General features: G+C 33.1%; 1 protein-coding gene across 2 annotated transcripts in view; it reads right to left on the reverse strand.

Annotated features, from left to right (window-relative positions):
* Positions 1-14,523, reverse strand: part of LOC106054754 (uncharacterized) — a 154,057-nt gene that overhangs the window by 21,934 nt on the left and 117,600 nt on the right. For both annotated transcript variants that reach the window (XM_056003656.1, XM_056003658.1), the window contains exons 157-169: positions 11,418-11,435; positions 11,041-11,165; positions 10,427-10,657; positions 8,321-8,473; positions 7,231-7,438; positions 6,298-6,563; positions 4,951-5,212; positions 4,475-4,584; positions 4,100-4,226; positions 3,873-4,013; positions 3,583-3,786; positions 3,216-3,464; positions 1,512-1,728 (exon numbers count right to left, since the gene is read on the reverse strand). In XM_056003656.1, coding sequence (XP_055859631.1) covers positions 1,512-1,728; positions 3,216-3,464; positions 3,583-3,786; positions 3,873-4,013; positions 4,100-4,226; positions 4,475-4,584; positions 4,951-5,212; positions 6,298-6,563; positions 7,231-7,438; positions 8,321-8,473; positions 10,427-10,657; positions 11,041-11,165; positions 11,418-11,435 — 2,311 coding nt within the window. The remainder of the gene's footprint in view (positions 1-1,511; positions 1,729-3,215; positions 3,465-3,582; positions 3,787-3,872; positions 4,014-4,099; positions 4,227-4,474; positions 4,585-4,950; positions 5,213-6,297; positions 6,564-7,230; positions 7,439-8,320; positions 8,474-10,426; positions 10,658-11,040; positions 11,166-11,417; positions 11,436-14,523) is intronic.

The raw sequence follows: 14,523 nt of genomic DNA on the forward strand, positions 1-14,523 counted from the left end.
GGAAGTAAACTATCTTCAACTCTGAAGGAACATCCAAAACATGTAAAACATTTTACAAACAGTGGATCATAGTTTACACGGATGGCTCATCCCATAAAGCCACCACAAATGGAAGAGCTGGAATACTTATTGAATGGCCAGATGGAGGAAAACTAGAAAAATCCATTGCAAGTGGAGAGCTCTCTGACAGTCACAGAGCAGAAAGGGAAGCACTAGCACTAGCTGCTACCATGCTAGCAAATCATCCAAGTTCCCCTCACAGTCAGATTGTCTTTCTAACAGATGCGAAAACAACCCTCCAAAGCTTGCAAAACTCTGATTCCCATTATATTGAAAACCTCAGAACAGCACTTACAAAGCTCAACAACAACAGCAAAAAAACTGTTATTCAATGGATACCAGCTCACATACAACTAGCAGGAAATGAAAAGGCTGACACACTTGCCAAGAGTGGGAGAACAAACTCACACGTAAACTCTGCACTCTATCCAGAAGAAATGAAGAGATTAATTGTAGATAAAATAAATGAGAAATGGACGAGCTCCCATCCAAATCACAAGAAAGATGACGCTTAATATAAGCTATCCCGACAAGACCAACGTCTAATCTTTCGACTCAGGACCGGACACAACAGAATGCGACAACACATGTTCCGGAAGCTCAAAATTGGAACCAGTGAAATCTGCCCATGTGGAGTATCACCAGAAAATGCCGACCACGTCCTCCAAAACTGCTCTCTCTACCAAGAGGCCCGTATAAGACATTGGCCCCAAATCACCCCAATAGAAAGAAAACTATATGGAGAGCTCCCTGATTTGGAAACCACTGCGCAGTTCATCTCATGTATTGGTCTAGTCATATGAACACTCCAACATAACAATGAGAACAATGAAAAAGAAGAAGAAGAAGATTGGTTATTGTAAGTACTAGACTCATAGGTTTCTAATAATATTGGTCGTCTTTAATTTCCTTGTTAAAAAATCTAATTAGTGATGTGGCCTGCGACATGAGAGTTGGATGTTAAAATGGCCCGTAGGCCGAATACGGCTGGGCATCACTGTCTTAACATATTTAAACAAAAAAGAATATTCATTCCTATCGTCCTAAAAATCCTAGAATTCAAAATTCCAGTTTTCACCAAGATTCGAAGATGAGACCCCTATATTTAGAAGTCTAGCCACTCAGCCACCATGCCCCTATTATTCATTGATTGTCTTAAAAATAAATCTATCCTTTCATTCAACACACTAAATGAAATTATCTTGTGCTAAAAATAGCACACTATAAATGTCTTTGCAAAGACCTAAGGTAACTTAATAAAACTATTTCCGAATGTCTATTTATTGAGACAAGAATTTATCATCAGACTTCAATCATCAAATATGGTACAGTTGACTTGAAAATCCCCAACCTTAAAATAGAAGTGGCATTATGAATGTGTAAAACAATATTTCAAATAACATTTGTTGTAAATTGCACGAATTAATAAAAATAACAAAATTATAACCTACTGAATGATAACATTCTCCACATCAGGGATGTATGTGATAATACCATCAGCTGATACATTGAGTCTAGAGGAAGGGTTTACTACTTTATAAGATATGGTATCTCCTTTATCAGCATCAACAGCTATCACCTTGATAGTACTGGTTGTATTTACAATCACCTCCCACTTGCTCTCATTATTTAATCCTTGGGCTAAGCTTAACACAGGTAAACTATTGGCTGAAAGGAACAATAATAAAGGAGTTGATATAATTGTTCCATTGGCACATTTCAAACAGCTAACTAAAACAGTGGCGTAGCTAGGGTGGCGGGAGGAGGGGAGAGAATTTGAAAATCCCACCGGGCCCCCAGTTTAGAGGGGCCCCCAAATGAGTGTTTTTCTACATTCAAAATTAAATATTACGCAAAATGCAGGGGCCCCCAAAGAGGTCAAGCCCCCGTGCCCCCAAACAATGGAAAATTTCTAGCTATGCCCCTGAACTAAAACAAATAAATAATTAAATCAAGACAATGTCTTTGGTTACAAAGATTAAGGGTGAGTGCAGTGTTTAACAAGATTATACAATCCCATTTACAGCACGCATATTTAGCTACAACTAATACAACTACAACTGTCTGCCGAGAGTCTATTTAAGTTTTCATTTGCTGCGCCTGTCTTAGGGCAAGGGCTTTTAGTTGGGCCCTCATAAGAGCTCTCCAACTGTCTCTTTCAGTAGCTGCTAACTAAAACATAGTAGTAAACTAAAAATGAACAAAAATTGTTGTAAGAATCCTTAGAATGCCTGTTTTTAATTTTTTTTTATCCAAAGTCAAACAAAGATCTCTTAGTGTCATCACAGGAGAAAAGAAAAGTTATATAATAGGTTAGCAGTAGAACTTTGTAAAAACCAGCCTGGCTAAGGAAACTACAATATTTAAAATAGTGCATGGATAAAAAAAAAATCTATGTGACTAGATGATGAACAGCAGTATAAAGGTTTCTTGAGAAGCAGAAAAGATCTTCTTCTCTTTTATAATACAGACGTTACTTCCAAAAAGAAGATGATTACATCCTACCAATGCTATAGAAGTGGTAGCTATAGCACACTAATTGAAATAGTTGATATAACTAATAATATAATAACCAATGGACCATCAAATGAGTTGTATAAATCATATAGATTCTAATAAAATATACATCAGTTTATTCAAATAGAATTTTAGACCATAAACAAGCAAAATATTTTTAAAAGTCATTTATAAAAAAAAAAAGCTTATCTTAAGGGGAAACACCATCTATAAAACATTATATACCAATAATGCACAAGTTATTTCCCTTTTTCAATATCAAACAAAATAATTAGTTACCAATAATAAATTGACTAAACTAAATATCTAGCTGGTTACTATTTTTTTAGTGATTCATGTTATGTCTATATCAATGAATAGTTATGCAAGAATGGGTGTGAGAAAAAAAATGTGTACACAATTTTTACTCGATAGACAGACAGACACGATGAGTTGATATAAGCTTTGTAACAAAGACAACTGGCCTTTCTTCTGCCTGCAAGCTCTCTGACCTTAAACCTTACCTTATTAATGCTGTCTTGTTTAACCTAAACTTGTGCATTATGCCATAATCAAATTCATATACCAAAATCACCTTCACAGTGTGCATGGCTAATATTACAGTTAGTATACATATGAAATGCTGCCAATGTACTTACTTAAAGAAACAGAAGCTGCTTTAGCCTCTTGGTTGGTGTTGTTTGTGTTTCTAGCAAATTCATCATCTCCAGTAGCCAGATAATCAAATATACAAGCATCATTGGAAGAGCCACATTTAGTTTGAGCTGCAACTAGTTTTACTTGATCTATTTCTTCAATAAACATTGGAACAAAATCTGGATGTCTGTAAGTAGCTGCACTTTCTCCGATGATATAGGTAAAGATACTGTCTTTGTCCGTAACTTCCCCTGGGAAACAAACACAAGTAAAAAAGTAGCTTTTTTAATATATACAATGTTCATTACATGAAAATCTATTACAAAAAAATGGAGATTTAAATAAATTAAAATAGATCTACAAGCTTACACATCTTTCCAAAGTTTTCAAATATTTTCCTCTCTGTGTTAGTCTGATTTGTTGTCAACACTGTACCATTTGGCAGGATAAAGTCATTGTTTGAATTCCCATCAAAGTTACCAAGAAGTCCGAGGGTTTTGTTTTGTAACTTAATGTCAGCTTGCACTGTAAACTCAAGACTTCTTGTGCCGAGGAATATTTTCAATGTTATACCTGAGAAGTAAAATGTTTATGTACATAAAAGCAATGTGTATTTTTATATTTATTCTTTTAATACCTATTTCAACAACAAACCTGACCTGTAGTAAAAGATGCCACCAGTCTAGTTTTGTTTCCACTGTCTTCTCTTAAAATAATGAAATTGCTCAGAGTCTTCTGGAAGGTGGTTGACCCATAGAAATCATTAGTATAGTCTATTTTATCAGCGTAGATAATCATGGCTGAGAGAACAAAAACAATGTAATGTTTGAGAAATAAAAACAAAATGAATTGTAGTTTTAAAGAAAGCACTTAGATCTAAGCCTACCTGTTTTAGTCTGAGAAATCTCAACTTGTAATATAGAGGAGCCATTGTCCTCATTCACAGCAAATGCTACAAACACTGTGGCATTGGTTAGAGTGCCACTGGATGTTTCTGCTCGACCAGTTCTTGCCTAAAATTGGATAGGATAATGTCAAGTAGAAACAACAGTTTGTTATTGCCACATAAATTAAGTAAAAGCTGGTTTTTCAAAACTGTTTATAAATTTAAAACTCTTAGTTTGAACTAGTTTGCAAGATACAAACATGTACTGGCCTTTAAGAAGGACTGCAGTGAACATGAACATAATATTAATAAATACACATATTAAATAGCTTTCCATTCAAGTTGCCAAATTAAACCCCCAGGCAATGTATTTACCTGTAACATATATTTTCCAGGAACAATCAGCATAATATACTCTGCCAACCCATTGAGTGTATAGACTTTACTGTCCAAAGTTGTCATATGAGGGTCACCAAAAGAAGAGGCTGGGGTGACAAAAATTAAGTTAAAAATAAATTTATTTTGTAAAACTTGTCTCCCTTTGTATAATATCTTCTTTATGATCAGTGTTAACTGGTCTTCCATACATTCATAAACAAATTTGTTTAATTGAAATAATGCAGGCTTATTTAGACTGAAAGAATATCTTTGACTTACTTTGCAATAATACTATTAAAAAAAAACTTTTTAAAGTCTAAAAATAAGACTGCTTATTGTTGGGATTACAAGTTTTACACTCAGAGATCTTGATAATTTTCACCTTTCTTAGTCAAGGAGTATAGTCTTACAGAGTAAGGAACAAAATAAAAGAATAAATAATATACAATATGTAGCAAACTTATTTAGCATACCAGAAATAAAAGGTGAGTCTAAAGTACACCCAGGGTCAGGCCGAACTCTACTGTAGAGTTCACAAAGATCTGATTCCTGACAACACCAAATCTTTGGGGTTAAATCTTTCTCCAAAGACTGACGTCTGTTCTCTGGGAAAGGATTTTCTGTCAAAATGTTTCCAGAATCTGCTACACCAGAAATATAAAATGATTCTCTAGCAGCATTTTGTGTATCTTCCCATCTGTTACTAATAGCTTTTTTAAATTGGTAACAGCAAAGCTGAAAGTAAATATAAAGATAAAATAAAACATATTGACAGAAACAAAAATACATCCAAACACAGTCCTGTTTTTCCACCACTTTTAGAAATATTTTATTATACAGTTTTAATTAAATATTAATTTAAAAGAAGTAGCTTATGCATAATATAATGCTATTGAAAATATGTTAACTAAGGTACCAAGCTAATTAAATGTAAGATTTTGATTGAAAGCCATCAAATAACAATGAGTCTTTTAATACTTCTGTATTCAAGATAGAAAGAGGAGTGTTGTAATTTGTTTTTCATGGTTTGGATGTGCCTTCAGTTTTGAAGATTATTACATGCTAGAATAAACCCGGTGAGGGAAAGTCAGTGGGCAGGGTTTGAACCCAGCACCATTGAAGAGATCCAATAAAAATCCAGACCGCATACCACATAACTAGAAAGCCATCCAATACTATCGGCAGCTATGTTTAACATGCTAATGCTGCGCCAGCTTTAATTTACATACTTCCTCATGGCATAGAGCAGTGTTTCCCAAAGTTGGGTAGGCATACCCCCAGGGGTACGTGAAGAGCTAGGAGGGTGTTTGCATTGCACCTCATTAACTATTAAATAACAGTGGGTTTAAGTCCTGGAATACATTTTGCCTTTCCCAACTTCCTAGTTATGTGAAGCTGCTTTTTCAGCATTTGTAGACAGTAGAAATTAATTTGAAAAAAGTAACAAACTGTTAAACGTTGAACAGCATCTCAGACTAAAATTAACAACCAGGGAACCAAATTATATGCTCCGTCATCTCAGCACAAACAATTCAATCTTCTCATGCAAGTAAATTTTAGGGGGGGGTGGGGGGCAGGGTTGCTCAGCGTTACAAAAATTATAAAAGGAGTACAATAATGTCAAAAGTATGGGAAACACTGGCATAGAGAACGCTGTTGTTTGCATGGAAGCTATCTAAGTTCTCATCACTATCTGTACTCTCTTCTGCTGTAGATTTAAAAAATCAGATGGAGTTTTTGTAATAGTTGCCAACTGTCTCCTTTAGGCCAGTAAATACAGGCTGACAACTGAGAATCTAAATATTAAATAAAATTCTCACCTTGTTTAAAGTGTTATTAGGAAGCTCTTTTCTCATATAAATAGAAGATATTGCATAGCAGTAAATGTTGTCATTGCTTCTCTTTTCAACAAGTGTCCATTGATAGTCCAGTCTCTCTAAACTGCAAGGGCATTGCAACAGAGCCCTGCTGTCCTTCTGAAACTGTTCATTATCAAGGAGATACAAATTGTTGTAGTAAAAATCTAAACATTTTTGAGCCGAGTTTTCAGATGAACCAACAATGTCAATGTAAGTGCCTTCACGACCTGCAAATGTTATGATACAGGATAGTATTAGTGAATATGCAATAAAGGATAAGTACAGATACAATTACATTTTGCATAGTGAGTATTGTTTTTTATTTTTTGTATCCTTCTGAATTTAAATTTTGAAGAATAACAACCTAAAAATGATGGTACACACAAGCTAATGCAAAAGAAAAAAAAATGTGAGAGAGAGAGAAAAAAAAAGACATCTTTTAAGTCTTTTATGATTATTTATTGTTATTGAAACTAAAATCAATTTGTAAGAGCCTACTATTATGCAAGGCCTTGATTTCATTTTTCTTTATACTGGTTTGTTTTAAACAAATCTACTGAGTCTAAATCTAGCCTAACAATATAAGTTTAATGTAGAATTTTATCAAGGAAGAAAAAGGAATCAAAATTCAATGCCAAGAATTTTAATGCTTATTAAAATTAGTTGGTTTTAATATGATTAGCCCTGTAAAAGTAGACCTTAATTTTTGAAATTGATTATTGATTATCACAGCCAGCCACAATGACTATGCTGAGTTAAATTCTCTAAGTTGCATGACTAGATTAAATCAAATATAGCATGTAATTTTCTTCTTTATAAAGGAGTGTCTGAAATTTATAAGATAATATAGATAAATACTTGGAAAAAAGCAACCAAATACAAAATTCTGAAAACCTGCTGTGCCAATATCTGTGCTGAGAGTAACAATACGTCTTGTGTTTGATAGTCCCATGTCACTGAACTTGTTTTCATGTAAAAATCCTGCAAAAATGTTTCTGTTTGGAACATACTCCCATTTCATCCCACCTTTGTGGTACATTGTTAGAGCATAAGTAGTTGTTCCATTACTGGCAATGATAACTTGGAAAGTATTGACTTCATTCTGTATAATATAAAGAAAAAAATTGTTCATTATTCTAGGATTAAAAATTCACAGAAGCAATGAAAATGACTTACTATGCTGTATAAAATATACAAGCTCAATGCTAAATCCTTATCAAATATTAATATACGTGTTATGATATACACAACTTTTTTTTTTGTTTGGGAAGGGGCTAATCATGTGCTTTTTTTTTAATCAGCAGTATTTTTAGATAAATTCAAACCTCAATCTGTTCAAAATGAAAACAAAAACGAAACCACATTTTTTACAGTACAAATGAATAAACATTATTTTGTTTGATATTAAGAGTTGTTTTTTTTATTCATTATTTACTTTAACTGATTGTCTTAAGGAGAAACCAATGGCCCACTATATATTACACAACACAAAAATTGCCATTTCCTGTCCGTTCAAGGTATAACCACCAGTATGCTGTACTCTGTAAAGTCTTAATATAGTATTATTTCATTTTTTTTATACCGATATTGATATAAATATATTTTAGGACTTTTATTACTAAAAAGTGGAATAAAGAAATGAAGTAATGTATTTTTGCTATGTACAAGATAAAAGCAACTTTTTTATTACTTTAAAAAAACAAAATAATTTTTAGTTCTCTACAATTTTTATGAACAGTTTAGAAAAGTCATTTTTTATTTACAATACTTTGAATAGGTCTTGATATAGCTCCTGATTGTGTAAATTTACAATAAACCTTTACTATATATATAATAAACATCAAAATAAATAGTTGACGAAAAAACTCCATGGCACGCAACAACAACCGATAATGATTCATTTGGCTTTTTTCTTTTGTTTTTGAATTACTGTAAAAGGCATCAAAGAAATATATTTATTTTCAAGGGGATGAACAACACATACCTGATCACCACAGTAGATACTAAATGATGTTGAGTAGCCATTTTCTTTACATAACCAAGAGTACCATGCATAGGGCTTCACATTCTTCCAAGTTATGACCATTACAGTACTGGCATTGAAAGTTTCTGTCCCATGTGGGAAATATTCCATAACCTATAGTGAAATAAAAATTTAAAAAAGTAAATAGCTTTGAAGACTGTTTTTTTTTTTTATAATTATTTTTAACAATCTTTTAAAACATCAATATTTACTGTGTGTATTTAATGCACTTTAAACATAAAAGTGAGATTATTTGAAAGTGAGTGACAAACATTTTCTATCAGAAATATTTAAAATTGAGCAGAATAAGAATAAAAAAAAAAGATTTAGGCTCAAATCTCATTTCATTCATTGAACACTTTCTTAAGTTAAATGAAACTTTAGATTTATAAATTTTACAATATAAAGTCTGAGGTTAAGTAATTCATTACTTTTACTTGATATATAATTTTACCCAAATCTGTTCAGTTTTTATTATGTAGCTTTTATTTTTTATAATTTTAGAACAAACTAATAAAGGAAAAAGAAATACTGTTCTGTGACTACATAACAGATCTTTAAATACATTCTGCAGCAACCAATTTTTTTTTCTAAGAAATAGCAGTGAATTAGCTATAAAATAAAGGCTAAGCTACAGGAGTTGACAATGTCCCCATAGTCCTTGTACAGAATGAAGGAGAAGCCTCTCCAAAGAAATATTTATTATATGTCAGACATGGTAGTGGTCCAAAAGATATTGCAGTTATTTCTTTGACACTAAAAGGCAACATGAATGTCTCATAAAATTACAGCACTATTAGATAACACAGTCTAGGTTATGAAAACACGGACACAAAACAACAAAACAAATCCTAAATATTCTGATACTTAAGGAAAAGTAACTTCAGCAGTCACAAAACTTTTATTATGTTGTTTTTTTTTATTTACAGAAAAACCTTCACCAGAGCTAGGCATAGAGCACTCAAATCCATAATTAGAACATTCCAAACCTTCACCTATCCTTTAGTCTGTTTGACTGTTGAGGCAGGTTAAAACCAATACCATCATAAATCAATGAAAATACCTTAAAGATTCTTTAAGTAGGCTTACTTTAAGTATTTGGTTCATCAAGTTTGTTATCATTTCTGTGAACCCCCAGGGAAGCATAGGGCTGCATTCACATCTTTCCACCAAACTCAGTTCTGAGCAGCTTTCTTCATCTGCTTCCAAGTCTTTCCAGTATCCTCAGCTTCACTGAAGACTGACCTTTTCCAGGTTTATTTGGGCCTGCCCACTATCCTCTTTCCTTGCGGATTTCAATCAAGTGCCTACCCTGGTTTTCACAGGGTTTGTCCTATTCAGCTCCACTTAAGCATTTCATTATCCTGGGCCATGGGTTTTTGCTTTTCACTTTCCCACAAGTTGACAGTAGATGTCTTTTCAGGCCACCTCATTTCCAATATCCCAGGTAGGCAACTGTTTGTGAAAGTCTGGACTTTTTACATATTTGTTTTTGTGACTCATTAATATCTCAGAACCCTAAAAAAGATCTGACAATATCTTTGTGTTTAAGATTTGAATCTTGTTCTGTAGAAACAGTGCTTAGGAGTGCAAGATAGTTTGCAGTGTGGTAAAGACAAACCTAGCTTTATAATGCAATTTTATAAAATGTCAACATTTCCACAATCTTATTTAACCCTACTTCCCAAATTAGTAAATGGGTCTGTAACAAGGATTTTTACCCCATAGCATGTTAGTTCTTTTGCCAATCGTTAATCCTCATAACTTCTGTTTTCTTTTTTGTTGATTAGAAGTCTGGTCTTCTTTGCTACTTTCAAGAGTCTGGTCAGTTTGGCATGAGCACTTTGTTGTGTATGGAAGAGGAGGCATACATGGACTGTTGTGATTTTTTACACTGATGCAGCCTATATAATAATCCTGTCAAAAATATGCCCCCCACCTCTACCCTCTAGGCAACAAAATGGTTTGACATATCTGTATTACAAAATTAAGACTAGTTTGAAATGGAACCAAAACATGCAATTTCTTTTTACTTAATGAATGATACTTTTTAAACAAGAAATCTACCTCATCTGTTGCTCTTTTTAAAACAAGAGCTTGGTGAGGAGAGTAAAAATATGTTCCTTTCACTCTTAATCTCTCATACAAATGGTAATAGATGCTAGAGTTGGTGTAGAAATGATCAACTTCACTCCAGAATGGTGCAAAAATGTTCTGAGATTGAAGCTTTGCATTCTTTATATTGGGAGATAAGGCATAGGCTGGATCACCAAATGTAACAGCACCATTGATAGAGACCTAGAAAATAAATACAAACAACAATGTACAGTTTACATATATTTAAGCCTTATAAAAAATGTTATCATATACTTAAGGTCATCACATTTTTAATCAAAAATTAATTTCAAAAAATGCTCAAAATAAAGAAATAGTGCATTAACATCATTTAATGATCATTATACGTATCATTATAATAAAATCAAGAATTTATTAATTCTATTTCCTAATTTTATATTTACATTACCATTAGAATATTTTTACTTTAATCTATATGTTGTTTTAAACTATTCTTTAGCTTTGCTTTATGAGTTATGATAAAAAAGTATAAATTTGGGTACAAATATGAAGAAGTGGTATGAAATAGTATTCACTCGATAAAAGTGAGTTGAAATCAAACCTACATGACAAAATTTATGTATTGTTGATCCAAATGGAACACCACTGCTAAATGAAACCATTGGGCTGTGTGCTTCAAGCTCTTGGGCAACAACTTGATCCCCAGCATCAGAGCCAAATGTATAGAGATCTAATAGAGACAGTATGCTATACTCTGTCAGTATGAAGTGCTACCTTTTATTTAATGGTTCTTATATTTATACTAATGTATTTTAAGATTCTAATTCTGAATAATGAAATGAAAGATGAAGTGGTGAATAGTTATGCTATGTAAAATATCTAAGCAACATTTCAATAGTTTTAAAAAACAAAAGTAATGTTAAGTTATAAAAATTTTAATGAATAAATTCTAAATATAAAAACATGAGACTTGTTTCAGTACCTCTTTGCATTACTTGACCTGAAATGAAGAAGCAAAACAAAATAATAGAATTTCATATTAAATAGATATCTATTCTATAAACATTGATTAAAAAGGGGGAAATGTTTTCCTATATCCTGTAATATGTTCCAATGATACAAGTGATTTATCTATAACATAAAAAGTAGAATGTAAAGAGTATGTATGCCCCATATAGAAATCAAAACCGTTTGACCAATCTTGATAAGACTTAGCATTAATGTTCCTTAGATCATGTCAGAGATCGTTGTGTATGTTTAATGTCCCTCTCACAACCTGAAGTCCCTAAAAATTAAAAAAGTACCTAAATCAGAGATGCCTACATGCCAAAATGGAAATGTGTATTCCAAGACTTGGAAAGGTGTTATTTGAGGGGCAAATGCGTATTTTCCTAAATATAAAGAAATATACTCAATAAAGACTAAAAATCATTCAAGTAGACAACATTCACGAAAGGCAGCAATGCTAAAGTTAACACTGCATAAAGTTATACAAGACATTTTGTACATTTGTCTAAATATTTACACTTTTAGTCTTTGTCATAGACTTTTCTAGAAAATGTTAGAATGATGCTGTTCTTGTCACTTGGCAATGATTTTATGATCATAATGACTCTAGTGTATTCACATTCCATAAAAGAGGCAACAGAAAATTTATTCAAAGGAAATGGGAATTTTTGGTACAAGTGAAATTAGACTTTTAACCAGATGTAATGGATCAGTAACATCTAATTCTATAAAAAATAGTTTTGTTTATAGGCAATTGCTTTACAAGGTATCCAGACACTGGAAATATTTTATCAGATTTTGAAAGAATTCTTTCAGACCATTCTTTGCAAAGTTAGTAATGAAAGATTTGGTATCCTCTACAATCACTAATAACAAACATTTTAAAAGATTTTTTTTTCAGACAGATAATCTTAATTAGTCATAGAAATTGTTTCTAATATTAAAACTGGGCTGTTGAGTCTGCTGAATAGCTGTTGTAAGATAAAGTTATTTTTTCTGGTTTCTGATCTTGAAAGTTGTTTTATAAAACAGATGTGTTGAAGGAGGTCTCAAGGAATCAAGAATTTAATAATTTTTGTCAGCATAATTCAAGCTTTTCTATTGCAAACACACTCAGCCTTGAATGCCCCTGATTTCATTATTTGAATTTAAGCCTTCATAAACAATGGAACCTAGCTAGTCACTAGACTAGTGACTATAACAGTAGCTTTTGATGTGCCACAGAAAATACGTTCTGCAAGTCAGGGAACATGCTAAATGCTAAGAGAGATTAAGTAGTAAAAAAGTAGTAAAATTCCCCTTTCAGACCTTGTGGTCTATTGGGCAGATGATGTAAAGGTCATCTGTTTCTCTGGCCTACGATTAACAAGGGTATCATATGGCCAGGTCCTTGAGGGACTGCAGGCACGACATGGCCTAAATTGTGCAGATGTGCCTCAAATCAACAAATCAAATCATATGGCCAGCACAATGACCAACCGCCTTTACTTTTCCTTAACTAATGTTAGGTACCCATTAGAGCTGGGTGGGCTCAGAGGCTTCACTGGGATTCGAACCCTGGTCCCCGGTTCGGAAGCTACGCACTTTACCCCTCAGCCATGGCGCCTCCTTAAAAGAGAGATTAAGCTCAACCAATATTTCTTCTATTAAAACTTCTGCCCTTAATCTCACTATCATCTCAAAAGAACTCTCTCCTGCATTTGGTGGTTTACAAAAATCAAATCTAGAATAGATCTAGATCTGTAGGCACTAGGAAGCTTCATTAACAGTTGATTAATGGTTTTTAATAAGCATATGGCCCTTTGAAGGTATTTTAACAATCCACATCAGCACTGTAGGCTCTAACGTGAATGTGAAATACTAGATCTATAGCTGTACAAAGTTAGAACAATTTTGCCACTTTTTTATTTTAGATTCTATAAAGTTAATAAAGGATAAGAAAGGAGACCAATAAATCTCTTGTGTTTATAAGATGGTAGAAATTGCTACTTTTCTAGATCTAGTTACAGATATATCATATAGATCTATAGCCTCGTTGAGCTACTAGAACTACATCTAGATCTAGTCAGTATAAAAAAAAGTACTTTGATCTACAATCTAGATTAGTTCTAAATCTAAGTCTAGTACACACCTGGTCACATCGACGACGGACTACGACAACGATCTAGAAAATTAGAATAGATCTATATATAGATTCTAGATATACATTTATAGGCCTACGCCTATGAAAATTCTAGTTTCTAGTAGGCCTATAGACTATATAGATCTATAGAATATATAGTAGCTTCTTATATTTTGGACATTCCATCAAATTCTCCTTCAATGAACGGGTCGCTTTTTTTTGTTTGTAATTCATTTGTTTTTATGTTTGGAGCTAAAATCAACGTTTCGGGACTGCGCATGTCCAATTTTAGATAAGTTCCGGTAATTTTGTTCCGTTTTTCCAAAGCAGATGGCAGTTTTTTAGATTCTCGGTAACCATGTATGTAAAGCTGTTGTTTTAACCTCCCCCGGCAATTCATACCCATATAAGGGATGAAGGTTATATTATGAGCCTGTTTGATCGTAGGCTGATGGGCATATCAAAATAAGCTTCCAAACATCTTTAGAAAGACATTCCAATCACATTTATACCGTTAGCTGTTAAATAAAATTTAATAAGGGGGTGTACAACGAATAATAATGAATTCAGCTCATTCTCCTTCATTGGACACAGCAAAATCGTAATAAGAAATATTATTGGGATTAATAAATCTATGATTTTTTCAATGAATAAGCTTGACCTAGATCGAGATGTCTATAATATATAATTTATGAATGAAAGAAAAAGTGCGGGCTGCTAATTTGAAGCCAGAGACCATGCCCACTGCAGGTGATCACTCCAGATGAGCTGGCAGTGAGGAGAAGTATACACTCAGCTTGTAGTGTCACAAACTATCCAACAGGCAGTGGAGGAAAGGGGGAGAGAGTCATGAAAAGAATTATAAGCATCTATGGGAGGGAAGGGGGAGAGAGTCATGAAAAGAATTATAAGTAGGCTATCTATGGGAGGGGGGGTGTTAATGTGTCACAAAACGAAC

The sequence above is a fragment of the Biomphalaria glabrata genome, chromosome 11 (genome assembly GCF_947242115.1).
Source record: "Biomphalaria glabrata chromosome 11, xgBioGlab47.1, whole genome shotgun sequence".
NCBI classification, from domain to species: Eukaryota; Metazoa; Mollusca; class Gastropoda; family Planorbidae; genus Biomphalaria; species Biomphalaria glabrata.